General features: G+C 34.9%; 1 protein-coding gene across 1 annotated transcript in view; it reads right to left on the reverse strand.

Moving 5' to 3' along the window:
* Nucleotides 1–18,783, reverse strand: part of GLRB (glycine receptor beta) — an 88,331-nt gene that overhangs the window by 36,609 nt on the left and 32,939 nt on the right. The window contains exons 3-4 of the mRNA XM_021698830.1: nucleotides 15,397–15,503; nucleotides 13,623–13,690 (exon numbers count right to left, since the gene is read on the reverse strand). Of these exons, the coding sequence (XP_021554505.1) occupies nucleotides 13,623–13,690; nucleotides 15,397–15,503 (175 nt within the window). The remainder of the gene's footprint in view (nucleotides 1–13,622; nucleotides 13,691–15,396; nucleotides 15,504–18,783) is intronic.

An 18,783-nucleotide genomic window follows, 5' to 3' on the forward strand; every position in this document is an offset into this window, starting at 1 on the left:
ACCCTCAGGAAGTGATAATTAAACAAGTAAGGGAATAATTAGTAAGGACTCTAGGGGTGACAGCCCTTGCTGAGCGACTAAATGATCAGTTCGGACACGGGTCAGGAAAGTGCAGCAAGTGAGTCAGGAGTTCTCTGAGAGTAGGCAGAATTTTGATAGGTGGTGATATCAGGGAAGGGCAGGACTAAAGTAGGAGGCAAAACTCACTGTTTCTTAAGTGTTTTATCAGCAATACAAAAGAATCGCTGAATACCAAGAAACGTAAAATGGCAGAAATAATCAAGATCATCACTAAAAGGAGGCCAGAGCAAGAGATAGAGGTTTTGGAGTGACTAGGAGAAAGACATTAGTTAAAGTCAAGACCAAGAAGAAACACACAAAGAACTCTTAAAATGTAATAAGAATACAAACAACCCCATTAAGAAATGGGCCAAAGATTTTTTTTTTTTAAGATTTTATTTATTTATTTGACAGAGAGAAAGATAGCGAGAGCAGGAACACAAGCAGGGGGAGTGGGAGAGGGAGAAGCAGGCTTCCCGCAGAGCAGGGAGCCCGATGCGGGGCTTGATCCCAGGACCCTGGGATCATGACCTGAGCCGAAGGCAGACACTTAACAACTGAGCCACCCAGGTGCCCCGAAATGGGCCAAAGATCTTAACAGACACCTCACCAAAGAGATATACTGGTGGCAAATAAACCTATGAAAAGATGTTCTACTTTATATGCCTTTAGGGAGATGCAAGTTAAACAATTAAAACAATGAGATACCAATATACAACTATCAGAAAGGGCCAAATCCATCACACTGACAATGCCAAATGCAAATGAGGATACAGAGCAATAGGCACTCTCATTCACTGATGGTGGGAATGAAAATGGTACATCCACTTTGGAAGACAGTTTGGAACTAAATATATTCTTACCATACTGCACTCCTCGGTATTTACCCAAAGGGGCTGAAAACTTACACCCACACAAAAACCTGCACTTTCATGTTTATAGCAGCTTTATTCATAATTGCCGAAACTTGGAAGCAACCAAGATGTCCTTCAGTAAGTGAATAGATAAACTGTGGTACATCCAGATAACAGAATATTATTCAACAAGAAAAAAAATGAGCTATCAAGCCATAAAAAAACATGCAGGAAACTTAAATACATACTAGTAAGTGAAATAAGCCAATCTGAAAAGGCTATATGCTGCATGATTCCAACTATATGACATTCTGGAAAAGGCAAAACTTGGATACAGTAAAAATCTATCAATCGATCAATCAATCAGTGGTTGCCAGGGGTTATAGGGGAGGGAGAGATGAACATGTAGAACACAGGATTTTTAGGGTAGTGAAATTCTTCTGTATAAAATTATAATGGTGGATACATATGTTCAAACATCTGTCAAAACCCATGAAATGAACAACACCAAGAGCAAATCCTAATGTAATGTATAGACTTTAGGGGATGATGTGTTATTGTAGGTTCACTGATTGCAACAAATGCACACCTTTGGGTGCAGAGGTTGATAGTGGGGGAAGTTGTGGGCAGGGGGAGGCAGGGGATATATGAGAACTCTCTATACTTTCTGCTCGATTTTGCTGTGAAGCTAAAACTGCTCTAAAAAATGAAGTCTAGTTTTAAAAGTAAATGTACTTGGTACATAAATACATTTCAAAGACGTCTACTGCATACATATATATAATAGCCAAAAAATAAACAAAAAAATAAACAAACAAAAAAAACCCAGAAACAATCTAAAATCCATCAGGGGGGAACAGATTAGTAAAATATGTTATTTTCATATGATAGAATGTTATATAACATTAAACATGAACAGGATTTGTATAGAACAATCTGACAGCTCTCTCAAAAACACTGAGTGATACTGCAAGTTTCTTTTAAGAAAGTAACAACTCGCATGAAAAACTCTATAGCAAAGTTTGCTATGAAGAACCAGTAAACATGAAGCTATGTTCTGTCTCACTACAAAAGAAAAGCAATGAAAAACAAGATTCTATTTTTTTCACTTTGCCCATGAAATTGGAAATGATGATGAGTAATTATATTTATCACTGGCCAAGGCATGGAGAGCTGGCACATTCATACACCACCAGTAGAAAAATAAATGTACAAACTTTCTTGGAGGGTTATTTGGCGATATGTATCAAAATTTAAAGAAAAGTAAATAAATTTCAACAAAGTAATACAACCTAAGAAAGATATATACAAAGATGAAGTTACAAAAAAAAAAAAGTGAATGCAAAACAGTATAAACAAAATGCAAGGGAATAAACACAAAGGTAAGAAAAATCAAAATTTGGAAATAAGGAAAAAAAGATTATCATTTGCCCTTTCAATATCATGCTGAAACATTGTATAACAAGCCTACCTAAGGGTTGTACAATTCTCTAGGAAAGTGTAACTTTGTCTGACTTGCCATTTTCAATTAGTTAGGGCCCAGACTCTGCAAAAGCAGGTAAGATACAGAAGATTCATAAATTGCAAATGATATTTGCCTGGTATAGATGCAAATGTTCTATGTCAGGTAGAAAAGATATCCCCAAAGATTAAGCCTTTATTGCCCTGTGAGACATTAACAAGCCTGTACCTAATTTAGCAATCTAATTTCAGCATTCATCTTTCACTTCAAGCTCCTGAATTTTCCACTGAAGCAGCTTTACTATCCCGCTGCGTCCCTCACTAATGAGTTAAATAAATCACTAACATGTCCGTACTTCCTCACTAAATGTACATTTTTAACTTTTAAATAATTATACTATGTCCTCAAAAACTTAAACATAGAAATACCATGTGATCCAGCAATTCCACTTCTAGGTATAAACCCAAAAGAACTGAAAGCAGAGACTCCAACAGATACTTGCACACCCATGTTCACTGCAGCATTATTCACAAGAGCCAAAAGATGGAAACAACCCAATGTCCATCAAGAGATAAAAGGATAAATGAAATGGGGTATACAGGCGTACCTTGGAGATATTGTGGGTTCAGTTCCAGAGCACTGCAATAAAGTGACAATTGCAAAAGAGCAAGTCAAATGAATTGTCTGATTCTCTAGAGCATGTAAAAGTTATATTTACACTGTACTATAGTCTTACTAAAAAATACTAACCATCACCTAATCTTTCAGTGAGTCATAATATTTTTTTTGCTGGTGGAGGGTGTCTTGCCTCAATGTTGATGGCTGCTGACTGACCAGGCTGGTGGCTGCTGAAGGTCAAAGTGGCTGTGGCAAGAGAACAATTAAGTTTGCCATATCCATTGACTCTTCCTTTCATGAACAATTTCTCTGTAGCATGTGATGCTGTTTGATAGCATTTTACCCATAGCAGAACTTCTTTCAAAACTGGAGTCCATCTCAAATCATGCTGCTGCTTTATCAACAAGTTTATGTAATGTTCTGAATCCTTTGTTGTCATTTCAGCGTCTTCACGGAGTAGACTGCATCTCAAGAAAACACTTCCTTTGCTCATCCAAAAGAAGCAACTCCTCATCCATTCAAGTTTGATCATGAGATGGCAGCAATTCAGTCCCATCCTCAGGCTCCATGTCTAATTCTAGTTCTCTCGCTATTCCCACATCTTCAGCTACTTCCTCTCCTGCAGTCTTGAACTCCTCAAAGTCATCCATGAGGGTTGGAATCAGCTTCTTCCAAACTCCAGCTAATGTTGATATTTTGACCCCTCTTCCCACAAATCACAAATGTTCTTAGAAGTATCTAAATGCTGCATCCCTTCCCTTTCAGAAGGTTTTCAATTTACTTTGCCCAGATCCATCAGAGGAATCACTATCTATTTCAGTAATAGCTTTGCAAAATGTTTTTCTTAAATAATGAGACTTGAAGGTCAAAATTACTTCTTAATCCCTGGGCTGCAGAATGGATGTTGTGTTAGCAGGTATGAAGACAACATTAATCTCACTGCCCATCTCCATCAGAATGGCTGGATGACCAGGTGCCTTATCAAGAAGCAGTCATACTTTGAAAGGAATCTTTTTGTCAAGCAGTAGGTCTCAACAGTGGGCTTAAAATATTCAGTAAGCCATGTTGTAAACAGATACGCTGTTATACAGGCTTTGTTGTGCCATCGACAGAGCACAGGCAGCATAGATTTAGCATAATTCTTAAGGCCCAGGGGTTTTCAGAATGGTAAAGGAACACTGGCTTCGATTTAAAGTTGTCAGCTGCACTGGCCCCCAACAAGAGAGTCAGCCTGTCTTCTGAAGCTTTGAAGCCAGGCACTGACTTCTTTCTGGTATGAAAGTCCTAGATGGCATCTTCTTCCAATAGAAGACTGTGTCATGTACATTGAAAATCTGTTGTTCAGTGTAGCCACCTTCATGAATTGTCTTAGCTGGATCTTCTAGAGAACTTGCTGCAGCTTCTCCATCAGCACTTGCTGCTTCATCCTGCACATTGATGTTATGGAGATGGCTTCTTTCCTTAAACCTCATGAACCAACCTTTGTTAGCTTTAAACTTTTCTTCTGCTGCTTCTTCACCGCTCTCAGTCTTCATAAAACTGAAGAGTTAGAGCCTTGCTCTGGATTAGGCTCTGGCTTAAGGGAACGTTGTGGCTGTTTCGACCGTCTATCCAGACCACTCAAACCTTCTTCATACCAGCAATAAGGCTGCTTTACTTTCTTATCATTCATGTGTTCATTGGAGTAGCATTTTTAATTTTCTTCCAGAACTTTTCCTTTGCATCCACAACGTGGCTAAGCCTTTGATGCAAGAGATCTAGCCTTTGGCCTATCTTGGCTTTTGACATGCCTTCCTCACAAAGCTTAATCATTTTTACCTTTGATTTAAAGTGAGAGGTATGTGATTCTTCCTCTCACTTGAACAATTTGAGGCCACTGTATGGTTATTAATTGGCCTAATTTCAGTATTGTCTATCTCAGGGAAGGGAGGCCCAAGGACAGGGAAAGAGACAGAAAATGGCTGGTTGGTAGAATAGTCAGAACACATACAACATTTATCAATTACATTTGACATCTTAGATGAGCTTGGTTCCTGATGCCCTAAAAGAATCATAAGACTAACATCAAAGATCACAGATCACAAATCATCATAACAAATATAATATTAATAATAGAGTTTGAAATAGTGTGTGAATTACCAAATGTAACAAGGAGACAGCAAGTAAGCAAATGCTGTTGGAAAAATGGCTCCAATAGACTTGCTCATTGCAGGATGCCACAAATTTTCAATTTGTGAAAAACACAGTATCTACAAAGCACAATAAAACAAGGTATGCCTGTATACACATACACACTAAGGAATATTATTTGGCCATAAAAAGGAATGAAATTCTGATACATGTTATGACATAAATGAATCTTGAAAACATAACCAAAAAAAAAAAAAAAAGAAGAAGAAGAAGAAGACTAATGAAGAGTTTGTCCAAAAGTTATTAATTAGAGTAGGAATGCAAGGCAAAAAATAACCCTGGGACGGGCGGGCATGCAAAGGGCAGACTAGAAGACTGAGGAAAAAAGAAAACCCTGAAAATGTGATTTCACCAAACCAAACAGGCCAAAGCTCTGAGAAGGTCAGCGGTAGCAGATGTCATACGGCGTCAAGTATAGTCACACTGAATACCTTCAGCAAATGAGGAAGTCACTGAAAATTTTAGCAAAAGCATTTTTGGTAGAGTGGCATATTAAAAGCAAGATTATGGAGGATTAAGAAGTAAACAGAGGACAAAATTCCCTATCTATAATATGGGGATAATAATAACTTACCCACAAAGATAGGGTTTTTATAAAGATTAAATGATGTAGTATGTAAAGTATATGAACTGCAACTGGCCAAACAAATACACTGCCTTATTAGGATATATCCTTTATGCTGCTGTTATTCTTTTATCATGTTGGTAACACAGATTAGTAAGATTATTTTTTGCCTCAAAAAAAATTCTGCATGTAGTGTAACACATTCAGTTTGCTCTGTACTGTGTTGATCAACCAATTATTTTGTTTGTTTGTTTATCTTAAAGATTTTATTATTTATTTGAGAGAGAGAGAGAGAAAGCTTGAGTGGGGGGATAGAGGGAGAGAGAGAAGCAGACTCCCCGCTGAACAGAGAGCCCAATGCGGGATTCGATCCCAGGACCCCAAGATCATGACCTGAGCTGAAGGTAGATGCTTAACTGACTGAGGCACCCAGGTGCCCCCAACCAACAATTATTCTTAACAATAATCTACTTCAAGGTCACAGATCTTGACATGGTGCTAAAATCTGCTTCTGAGCACCTCCTGAATTATTCTTCTTGCTTTCAAGTGCTCCATTGTAAGCTTAATGCACCACATAAGTTTCAAGCCTCTACAGTAATCCTTTTCTTAATTTTTTAGTAGAACTTCCAAAGTTGTATTATAATGAGCATCACTGAAAAACTGGAAATTGCTTATTTCATTTTATCAGTCTTGGTCATTATATCTTATTATTTCATTATAAAAGTACTTGAAAGATGCTTTTCTATTAGCTGTGTAGCCACATATTATTATGATTCAATTCAAGTTGTATCAGGTTTATATACCTTTTAAGAATGTTTTAAAATTTTACAGTTTAAATTAATAGTTTGAGTTTAACATTCATAAAAAGATAAAAGCTCATTAGTTGCTTTGGTTAATGTTTTATGAGCATCTCTAAATAATTGCTAGCTATTGGCATTTCAAATGTTCTATATTAAGATAACTATCTTTGAAACCTATTTATTTTCAATTATTCAATCACAATAATTATAGCTTTATCGTTTATTTTGCAATGAACAAATTCCCATCAAACAGACTTCTTTTATCAGTGGGAAATTACTTAATTGTTTTTTAAAGAACTTGGTGACAAATACTACTCATTGTTCATTCCAAAGAGCACACTATTAGTCATTATCTGGAAAGTGGATGTTCTCCAAAATTTTCAGTCCCAATTAACACCCAAATTCAACTATGTCTTCAAGGCAATAAAACATTTCACAACAAGACATTAAAACTGGTTATGCTGCATTATTGAAATTTTAATATTTAAAAAATGTTTATACTTCGAGTTGTTGTTAGGAGAGCTATTCTGGTTAGTTATAATTTTTACCTGGCTTTCACACAGGCCATCTTTAGCTCATCTGTAGTCTTTACATCATAATAAAAATATTAGCATTCACAAGGAAATAAAGGAGCTCACCTCTCATAGCATGGGTAGCATTATAATTAAAGTTCCGTCAACAGAGCTGTTATAAGCCTAGTTTGAAAAGGATTTAAATTTAGTCATTAGTGAGGTTAGATATTTCATGTAAGAATTACGAGTTAACAATACACCACTAAATTTTTTTAGGTTGTATTTTAGCAATTTTTCCCAATATGTCATTTTGTTAAAAAAAAAGTTAGTTAAATATTATTTAATAACACCTTACGAATATTTAAAATTTTCTAGACCTATTCCAATATTCCACGTATATTAGGAGGGCCTGCTAGGTGGTGCAGTGGTGCGTCACTGAACTATAAACTCCATCAGAGTAGCAGTCTGTTGGGCTGAATAGAAAGTATCCAACATACTTCTATTTAATACATACTACTGTCACATTTTGACAGGTTAGGATATTTGTCTAGTATTATTAATATCATTAATTTAATTTCTCCTATATCAACTGATAACAATGACAAATTATTGGAAGAAGAAAAAAAAGACTTGAGCATTTCTCTTCCTTCCTTATTGCCTAATATGATGTTTAACCACCAATACTTCTAAATAATACAGCTATGAGAAAAAAAGGGAAGAGGAAAGTATCCATGACAAATCATATTATCTTCATTTTAAGGCAGACACTAAAAAAGTAACTTTGACAAAAAAAGAGAATGAAACACATTTTTAACAACTAAAATATATATTCTCTTTCAAATTATGTCCTTATTAACAAGTGAGAGCTTTTAATAATCACTGAATTCAAAACCATTGATTGTTTTGCCATTTCCATATATGGAAAAAGTTATATACATAATCAGACAACTCTCCAGTAGCATTTGGGATGAAGTTATATGTAATCAGATAATCCTGCAACAGAATTTGGGAGGAAAAAAAATGCATTAACAAAGTGTTCATCAGCATGTGTATGAGTTTCCCATTGCTGCTGTAACAAAATTACCAAAAATTTAGTGATTTAAAATACCATAAATTATTGTCTTATAGTTCTGGAGCATCAAAATTAGTTTCATGGGACTAAAGTCATGGTATCTGCAGGGCTGACTCCTTCTGGAGGATCTGAGGAGAGACTCTATTTCCTTGCTTTTTCAGCGTCTACAGGCTGCCTACATTCCTTGATTGATACATCACATCCTTGCATCACTCCATGTTCATACTGTCTTGATCACATCAACCACTACTGACTCTGATCCTCCTGCCTCCTGCTTATAAGGATATTTGTGATTATAGTGGACCCACTTGGATAACCAGAATAATCTCCCCAACTCAAGATCCTTACTTTAATCACAGACACACAGTCTCTTTTATTGTGTAAAATAGCTTATCCACAGGTTCTGAGATTAGGACATGGACAGTTTGGGGGAACATTATTTAGCCTACCACAGGGTACAAACCTGAAGATAGATCATATGAGAAAAAATAAATATAAAAACCTTTTGAAGGTTTGTGTATCTAAGACATAAAATAGAAAAAAAATGGGGACAAACATGTCTAATATTATTCTACAATGAAATAATGCTGGAAAGTTAATAATAAAAGCACCAAGAAAAAAGGAATAGTAAACTTAGACAAGTTTTAAGGAAAGAAATGTAAGTCTATATAAAGGGAAATAGATGAAATTGTTTTTAAAACAACAAAGATAAATAATTGCCAAGAACTAGAATTCAGCTCTTTTAGCAGATGCCAAATGTGACTTTTTTTTCCTGATAGGCACACTGGGTTGCTCAAAAAGAACTGAAGTCTATTAAGACAAATAATAAGCCGTGCAGCAGAAAGGCATAGAAAGTCTGATGGGATCATGAATTATAGTATAATAATAATTCAATATAATTATGAAGCATGCCTAAACCAAAGAAAGAATATGGATTATATAAACAGGCTCCCATTTCCATTAAATAGCTCTTATGTATTTCTGATGAGATGAAGTTTCTGTGTAGAGATTATTATAATAAACCATACTACCCAATTTTTTCCCCCACAAGTGCAATAGTTCACATTTTCAATTACGAAAATCCCAGTGATTTAAGCCAAAGGTAAGAACTGAATGGAAAAATCAACAAATATTATAAACATAACCACAGAGCAGACACCACCTGGCCTCTAAAAAACCATTCTTTTCATTGTTCTGAATACTCTTGTTTCAGTTGCCACAGGCAGTAACATATAAACTGATAAAACTAGAACTTCAAATTAGGATGATTACATTTATTTGACAATTTTGGTGATGTTACTATTAAAGTCAGTAAATACCACGTATAGTATTTATAATGATACCTTACAAAAATGTAAGGTAGTGGAATACAAATAAACACACAGATATGAGAAAAAGGAATTATAAAGTTATAAAATGAGATCATGAAACAAGCTGAAGGGGCATATAACCATGAAGTGTGGAAGATTTTAAGGAATATTAATATGGCTATAATTTTTCCTTCACTACACAATTATGGCTTCTGAATAAATGTGAGATTACTTTTAATTTAGTCACCAACAGTTAGCAACTGAATTAAAAAACAAATAAGCATGAAGCAATGGTTCCCAAATGGAATTGGCTCAAATTTCCTAACAACAATGTGAATGCCTATAACCTTGATTGCTTCTTTGATAATCAACATTATCTGTTGGAAAAAAGGAATGGGCGCCCTCCCCTTTTCAGAAGCTGCCCTATATCTGTCCACCACCTGACTAGCAGCTACTGAAGTCACAGTCACCCCTCCGAGCTCTGCATCCTGCATTATGCCTTCTGGAATAAGCAACTGCTAGTTGAAGTAGAAAGGTCTGAATGGGAGAGAAAAGTTTGGGGTAATATTAAAGCTTCCCAGACTTTACGACTTCCTTTATTTCAGCAGATCTTTGTAGGAGAGATTTCTAGGGGGCTATTAATAAACAAAACCACAACTGTACAATGGTGTTACTAACAAACTCATAAATGGTTCATTTTCTTTAGCATTTTCTTTGGGATGAGATTCTATTGTGAAATACTAAATGAATTTGAAAATGCATAACAGCCCAAGAATCACCATCACTGAGAGCTACTATGCCAGGCAAAATATTTTTGCTTTATTTTTGTAATTTATTCACTTTGTCAGGGTATAGCACATGAGGTACACAACAGATTCAAGCACAAGCCGGTCTAACATTGCAACTTACACACTGGCCACCATATTGTTTCCCTGAACATATATCCTGTACTTAGACAAATCTAATACTCTCTGTTTTCCCAACCTCTTGTTTCCAGGGACTTTTTTGTTTTCTTTGTTTTTAAGAAATAGGCTCTCAGGCTATTAGCAGAATAAATGAATGAATGAATCAATCAATCAATGAGAGAGATAACAAATATCAACAAGGATGTGGAGTAAAGGGAACCATTGTACACTGCCGATGGGAAAATAAACTGGTACAGCCACTGTGGAAAACAGTATGGAGGTTCCTCAAGAAATTAAAAATAGAACAACCATATGATTCAGTAATCGCACTTCTGGGTATATATATCCAACAGAATCAAAACTACAATCTTGCAGAGATATCTGCATTCCCATATTCACTGCAACATTATTCCAATAGCCAAAGTACGGAAACAACTTAAGTGTCCATCAGTGAATGAATGGATCAATAAAATGTGGTGTGTGTGTGTGTATAATGGATATACATATATATATATATATATATATATATATATAATGGAATATTACTCACTGAAAAAAAAGGAAATTCTGTCATTTACAACAGCATGGATGAGCCTGGAGAGCATAGAAACAGTAGAAAACTGGTTGTCAGAGGCTTGGGGGTGTGGGAAATAGGGAGAGGTTGGTAGAAAAATACAAACTTTCAGTTATAAGATGAATAAGGTGAATAAGGTCTGAATAAAGTCAGGATCTAATGTATAACATGGTGACTATAGCTGATAACACTGTTGGTATAACTGAAATTTGCTAAGAGAGTAGAACTTAAATGTTCTCACCAAAATTTTTTTAAAATAAGATTAATATGTGAGGTGATGGATGTGTTCATTAACTTGATGAGGGGACTCCTTTCACAATGTAGACATGTATCAAATCATCATGTACATTTTAAATTTCTTACAATTTTGTCAATTACACCTCAATAAAGCTAAAACATAATAATAATAAAGGACGCCCAGGGTGGGCGTTGGAAGAAAAAAAGAAATATCCTCTCATCTTCTCCGTACATGTATACCCTTGAAATTACTCTATTGAGTCCATCACCAGTATTCCTGACCAGTGTTTATATCAGGTAATAAAGAACAAATGGAAAATGAAGAAGTGGGATACATTATTCCTGATTTTAAAATGTTTACACTCCATTAGAGAATAAAAGAAAAACACACAAAAATAGTTTAATTACAGTAAAGAAGCTATCAGATTTAAGCAACAAGTGATAGAGATGAAAGACCTGGATTGAAAAGAAGGCACCAAGTGAGTCAGAGCAGCCAGAAAAGGCTCTGATTAGAAGATAAGAGATGAAAATCAGGGATAAATAGCAGGACAAAGACTCCCTGATGAGAATCGGTTGAATCTGGTCCTAGCAATAAGTAGTCCGGCTAGCTACTATGATGAATCCCTGAAGGAGGACAATATGAGAATATGTTATAAATATGCAATATTTTATTAGAATCCCCAAATAATCTGTAAGAAAATTCATCTCCCTTTTCTAGCATACCTTTCCCGCAGGTGTTTTCAACCCAGTGTCATCAAGTAACTACTGATAGGGCCTGCAGAAGTTTAAGTGTCTGACATTTGGAAGGCATTCAATGAATGATTATTAAAGAAGAGATACATTAATGATACTTACTGAGCTGGACACACGTGTAGTCTTTATGCAAATGAGAAAAAATATCCTTGCATTAGCTGTCCCAAAATGCAAGACAGAATTGGAATGTTTCCAACAGGCCAGAACATATTTCAGGGATGATTTAGGATTAGGGTAATGATGCCATGAAAGACAAAAGAAGGCACAGAGAAGAGTATAGAGACAAAATGGATTCCCTTAAAGTTTCACCTTGAGAAAAGGACATCTCTTATTCTTACAAAGTGAAGTGCTTAGCTAGACTAACCACATTTTCTGTTAACGAGTGTTACACTTGTCTCCTAAGTGCTATACGGTAGTCCGTATCTTATTCTGTAGCTGTCTTCTAGTGATCTGTACTCTGTTTCTATCATTTAGGTGAACTAAAAAGTCACTGGAAATAAACGAATTTGATTCCAAAATCTTCTTTTGAATAATTCTCTAAAAATATTTACACACTAAAAAAACAATCAGTTATTCAGGGGCTAAATATATGCTTCTACAAAAAATAAATAACATTCTCATTGCAATTAGATATAAAAATGGGTGTCACAAATTAAATGCAATATAGAGTTGCTTTTATAACACATTATGCTGCTATGAGGAATAAAGGAATAAATATTTTAAATCATTCTTTCTCTAGCCTGAGATCATCCCTGAAAAATTATACTGTGCTCTATCCATTCCTGGTCTTTCAATCCAAAATGTATATTATTAATAAAATATAAGTATCTCAAAAAAATAGAAAAAACTTGGGCCTTCTTTCTCCCACTTGAAGTATCATTTTAGCATGTGGTTTTTCAAAAAGGGCACAAAATCTAATATTCTAAAATATCAAACAGCAGGTAGACTTTATTGAATGCCTTTTAAGAAGGGGAGGGGTAATTACATCACACATCATTCAGAAAACCTGCTAATGTAATCTACTAATTAGTAACCTACTAACACAACTACTACTTTATAGCAGCCTTTGTCCCTGCAGTCCAACTCATCATGGGTAGCAGCCACTCCTTCAAACCCTTCTTTTCTGTTCCTTTCAAGACAGGAGCCCACCCATCATCTCTTCCTCGCTCTTCTTTTGCCCTTCCTTGACCTTTCCTCTTGTTACATAATTTTTTCAGGGAGCTCTGTTGCCTTATAAAAATTAATTTTCCTCTTTGACTTTTACAATTCTCTGATCCAAACATCACAATATTAGCACAACAGAGTAAACAAAGATTCTCCTCAGGAAACTAGAAGAAAAATAAACTGTGAACACTTAAATATTTTTTAATGTTCATACATATAAGCATACTAGGAAATAAACGTTGCTCCAGAATATTCATTGCATAAATGCTTTTCCCAGGTGGTATCCAATTAGTTGTTCAGAGTGAGTATATTAATTCTTCCAAGTCTGTAAGTTTTAATTAGCATTAAGGCTACATTTGAATTGCAAAATTATATAAGCACTGAAATCACTGATGTAACACACCTTGGAATTTGGATATTTCATACTAGAAGAAAGCATGCATTTTTCCTTAGAGTTACTCCTTATTTTTCAGTTTTACTATTACTTTCACTATCCTCTAGTTAAAATTTTGATAATTAAAAATACTTAACTGCCTGTAATCTTACCATTGTTGTCTCTTGAATAGATCCAAAACTGTTGATAAAAATGTTGACTACTACATCAACAGGAATGCCTACAAATAAAAATTAAGAATATATTTAGTAGCTGTAAAAAACTTGGTCAGAATTTTCATATTTTTATGGTTTATGGACTTGATTTTATATTTTTTCCAAACCACATGGGATGTAAAACTTTAAAACTATGGTCTCAGTATTCCATGTTCACAATTGCTATTGACTTATTTTTCTAAGCAAGGGATTATAATAAAAATAAAAAAGGAGTTAAGTTGTATTAACTCATGTTATTTATTCAGAAATATTTATTTCTTAAATTGTTAAGACTCTGAGTAAATATGTCTACCTTTAAAGAAATTTTAAATTGAGCTAATGCATTTACCTTAAGAAATTAACATAAAATATTCTTTAAAAAAACACCATTTTTTAAATGTTTTAATTTTTTGCATTTTTATAATCATTTTAAATCTTACTTTCATTAGTAAAGCAGTATTCAATACGTCTTACTTACAATGACTATATTTTGATTTTTAATTCATGAATATGCGAAGTCAATCAGACATATAACAGAATCATTATAAAGATTTTTGCCTGACCTGTTGGAAAATAATTTGAAAGTTCATGGAGTGAGAATTAAGGTATAATGTTGCAAATTTCTTGCTTGCTTGCTTTTTTTTTTTCTTTTTTCTTTTTATTCGTTGTTGGCTGCTGGTTGGGCTAACAAAGGGAAAATGTGAATTTAGCCTTTTAGCCACAGAACCACTGACTGATGAAAAACAGGTGGTGAATCAATATATGGTAGACATGTGACAACCCAGACCATGGCTGTTGTTGAAAGTAACTGAATAGGTTCTGGTAATGAACAAAAACCCTGTTTTTACAACATAGTTGTATAACTTCAGTTGACTAGAAACAGCTGCAGACATTTTTTTTTTTTCTGTAAAGGAAGAAGAAAAAAATATCAAGCCTTACAATGTTAATCTGATCTACATTAATACCTGTCCTTAGCCAGCAATAAGGATTACAGTTTTCGAGAGGAGACTTTTTTCAGATAGCTTTTCCTAACTCATCAAGAGGACAAGAAAAGAAAATAAGAAAAGAAAGAAAGAAAGTTCACACAGCTATATAATCTTCTCGTGATTTTTATTGCAAGTATGGTTTTGGTTCTTGAAAGGTGTGATAAATAGTAATATTCTGTTGGAGTAGAAACGATCTATGCTGTAGAAAACACGGTTGCTTTTATTCACAAAGTTAACATGTTTTTAAAAACCATGTGGCCATCTTTTTTCAGCAAAAGAGTAGAGGGAAATTTTTATCAATGTGAAATGCTAGCAAAAATTTTAAAAGAATCTAAATACATATCAGAACTATTGTCTATCCCTAACGAGTATAGGCTATTCTACAAATTATAACTTCGGTTTCTGTGAATGAAAGCCAGATCCGTGTCCAGAGCTTGAAATTTAAATCACTAAGGTTAGCAATACTAAGTACTTAGTAAACCCATGACGGAGGTTAGTCTAATCAACAATATACTTATTTTTGTTCTTTTAACTGGGAACCGTTTAAAACTGTGAGAACTAATATTCTGCTTGTCTTTGAGTATCTTTGTCACTAAATTGCTCTAAGTCTAAGCAACATCACAGGACAGTAGCATGCCAATTTGAAACCTTATTGTTTTGAATATCACAACTGAATGATTAAACACATAAAATTAAGTTTTAAACTGCAAAGATTGAAGATTTTGGGTGGGGGGTAAGAAACAAACCTTTAAAATTTGGTCTTATCCTGGGATCATAACTGACCAATAGCCTATTCAAGATATTGCTAGTGGAGTTGGCAGGTACTCGGGCAAGGTCCTCTGCTGACTGCTGGCTATAAGAGAAGAAAACAAAACAAAACTCTGGTAAGCATTTAGAAATAGCCAGCAATAGAAATGGGTAATTTTCCATGGAGAAAAGATGCTTTTTGAGACAAATTCACAACTACCACAAGGCTTTTCCAAATAGAAGTAAATAAAAATAGCAGGCATTGTTAGATGCCCAAAAGCTAGTTGTCATAAAAAATAAAAAACAAAAAAAGTATTTTAGCACTTAATTTTCTAAATTCATGAAACACTGCCCTAAATACCCCCTGTTGCTTTCTTTTAAATTAAATTAAGCAAACATCTTACTCGTTCAGAAGTAATCTGCAATCAAAATCTAGAGAAGCACAAAGGGAGTGCAGACAATGAGATAAAAGGGGAAAAAAACAGCAAAAAATAGTTTTTAAATAATGTATATTAACCTTCTGCCTAAGCAAAGGAGTATGTGAATACTATAATTATGAGGATATGGCCAGAGACATAGCCTAACAATTCATAAAACTATCATGCTGACATTTATAAAATGGTATTGCCTAAGAAATAACCAATGAATGTCCTCACTGAGTTTAATATGTTGGGGAGAATGGTGGGGGGGGAGAGGGAGGAGGTAGTGGTAAAAGAAGTTTCTCTATTACCAGATCAATTAAATAAGGAAAATACAGAGCTACAAGTTTCAGCTTTCTTTTCTACATGTTTGCTTGTCAACTATCAAAAAGAGAAAAAACTGCCATATTTTTCTATTTTAAATAACTTAGAACAATTAATTTTGACCAAATTGGTATCATTTGAAAGCACTTAAAAACACAAACAAAAAATGCACTTCCTTGGAATCCAATGAAAAATGCTTTGTTGTTTACTGTTTGTTTCAGTTTGTTTTACCACCCATAAAGTCTTATAGAATCATTGTCCCAGTACAAAAAAAAAAAAAAATCCATGACAATCACAAGGAAGTTTAAAATTATGCTTGGAGCATCTAGCCCTGTCTATTCTTTTCTGTATTGATATGGTGAAAGTGTCAGTTTCAAAAACGATATTAATTTATACGAAGCAAACTTAGAAGTAAGGGGGGTGGGGGGATGGGTTAACCTGGTGACGGGTATTAAGGAGGGCTTGTATTGAATGGAGCACTGGGTGTTATATGCAAACAGTGAATCATGGAACACTACATTAAAAACTAATGATGTAATGTATGGTGATTAACAAAATAAAATAAAATTAAAAAAATAAAGTGTAAGCAGACTTATAATAAACTAAAGCTTTTACAGGCAAAAAAAAAAAAAAAAACAAAAGAAATAAGGGGCATGGCTTTGTTTTGAAATCCAAGCTCTTACCTATCAGGCAATTCTGTTCTGAGTTAATTATCATACAATCTGCTGATAAGATATAACCCCTAGAGGTGGGGTGGGACTGATATTAAGTTTATAAAAAATCAAAAAATACTACAAACTGATACAATCTTTTCAAGTAGATATCAGAGTCCAAAATATTAAAGAAAAACATGATAATCAGTTAGTTAAACCTCCTAAAGGTGCAGGAGATTATATATATTATTTTAAAATTGCTTTTCATGGCCTTATCAGTGCCAATATCATAGCTGCAGGGACTTGGGGACTGGTAATGAGATTTTCCATTTCACTGCAGGTGAAATTGTAACCTCCCTAGAGCCAACTATCATCCCTTATCAAAAGATTGAAAACTCTAAAGAGAATGAGGGTATGTGGGAAAATTGGATATTAGGATGCAAATTAGTGTTCAAACCCATCCAAAAGGTTTCTCATTCAGGGGAGGAAAATAGAATTGATTGATTACAAAATACATTTGTATTGGATCAATTAAGGACTGCATTATTGTGTCTCTTGATGTAAAATCCTTTACAAGTACATTCCTTCTAAGCAATGAAATGACCAGACAACATAAAAACAATTAACACTAATTTTAGTAGTAGAGAACTTTCCAGACTGATTTTTTTCTTCCAGCTGTGGAAGATGTCTCTTTGGAATATGGATTATTTTGAGCTAAAGCCCTTGAAAAACAGCAAATGCAGGGGAGGCTTTCTCTGAACTCCTATCTGCCTATAGACAGATTCTCCAAAAGGAATTTACTGTCATAAATCCCCTCCCTGGGAGTTTCATCAACTAAAGAAGATTGACTCTTATCACAGGAGAGGGCACCCAAAAAACTTTGTCACAAACTATCATACCTCCCATCTATTCTTCTAAAGGCCCATTCCTCTTTCCTAAAAATCCCATATTCTCCCTTAAGAGGCACACATCCTCCTCCCCTTTCTCTATGAAGAACATAATATAAGCTCTCAAATCTCACCACTCTTCAGGTAGTCACTTTTTTTTTTTTTTTAGCTCTGATGCCCCCATGAATGTGGTATTAAAAATTAATAATTTGTATACTTTTTCTCCTGTTAATATTCTTGTTGTCATTTACTTCATAGACCTAGCTATTGAGGATAGAAGGGAAAAAAATCTTTCCTCCCCTACCGCTGTAAGTTGTGTCAATCAAACTCACTTTCTAGTCCTTGTAACTCAACCAAATTTTGTCCTTCCTCCATTCACTGGTTCAGAATAAATCCCCCTTCCCGGAATACTGTAATTTCCACTTCTCATTGTACTAATCTAAACCCAGCCTGTCCTTTAAGATTGCCCTCCTAAAATCTTGCCTCAATCGTCTCATCTTATGCTAATGAACACAAACATAAATATACTGTTTGGCAATTATATTATAGCTTTTTTTAATATCTGTGTATATATTACCAACTAGACTGAATGCAGACAGTATGATTCTCGAGGGAATCGTGGCTTCTATATTTTTGCAATTCCCTATACTGTCTGATAGTATGAAATACACACTATCTCAAGCACTTTTCATCTGCCAGCTCTTTTTTTTTTTTTTTTAAGATATATTTATTTGAGAGAGAGAAAGAGAGAGAGAGCAGGGGTGGGGGGTTGCAGAGGGAGAGGGAGAGAACATCCCAAGCAGACTCCATGCCCAGCACTGAGCCCAACACAGGGCTCTGCCTCACCGCCCTGAGATCATGACCTGAGCCAAAATCAAGAGTCACAGGCTCAGGCGACTGAGCTACCCAGGCGCCCTCTATCGGCCAGCTCTTCTAAGTTGACTTCAGCCTCAGGATGGCTGTGTGCGCTAGAAGCCGTTCCACACATCACATCCAGGTAAAGAGCATTTCCTCCTGAGGTGTCTTCTTAGAATAAGGGTTATTTTTGTTCTTTTGTTTTCTTCAGAAGCTTCCCAGCATTGGCTACTGCTGAACCAATCACT

The sequence above is a fragment of the Neomonachus schauinslandi genome, chromosome 2, assembly GCF_002201575.2.
Source record: "Neomonachus schauinslandi chromosome 2, ASM220157v2, whole genome shotgun sequence".
Lineage (NCBI taxonomy): Eukaryota > Metazoa > Chordata > Mammalia > Carnivora > Phocidae > Neomonachus > Neomonachus schauinslandi.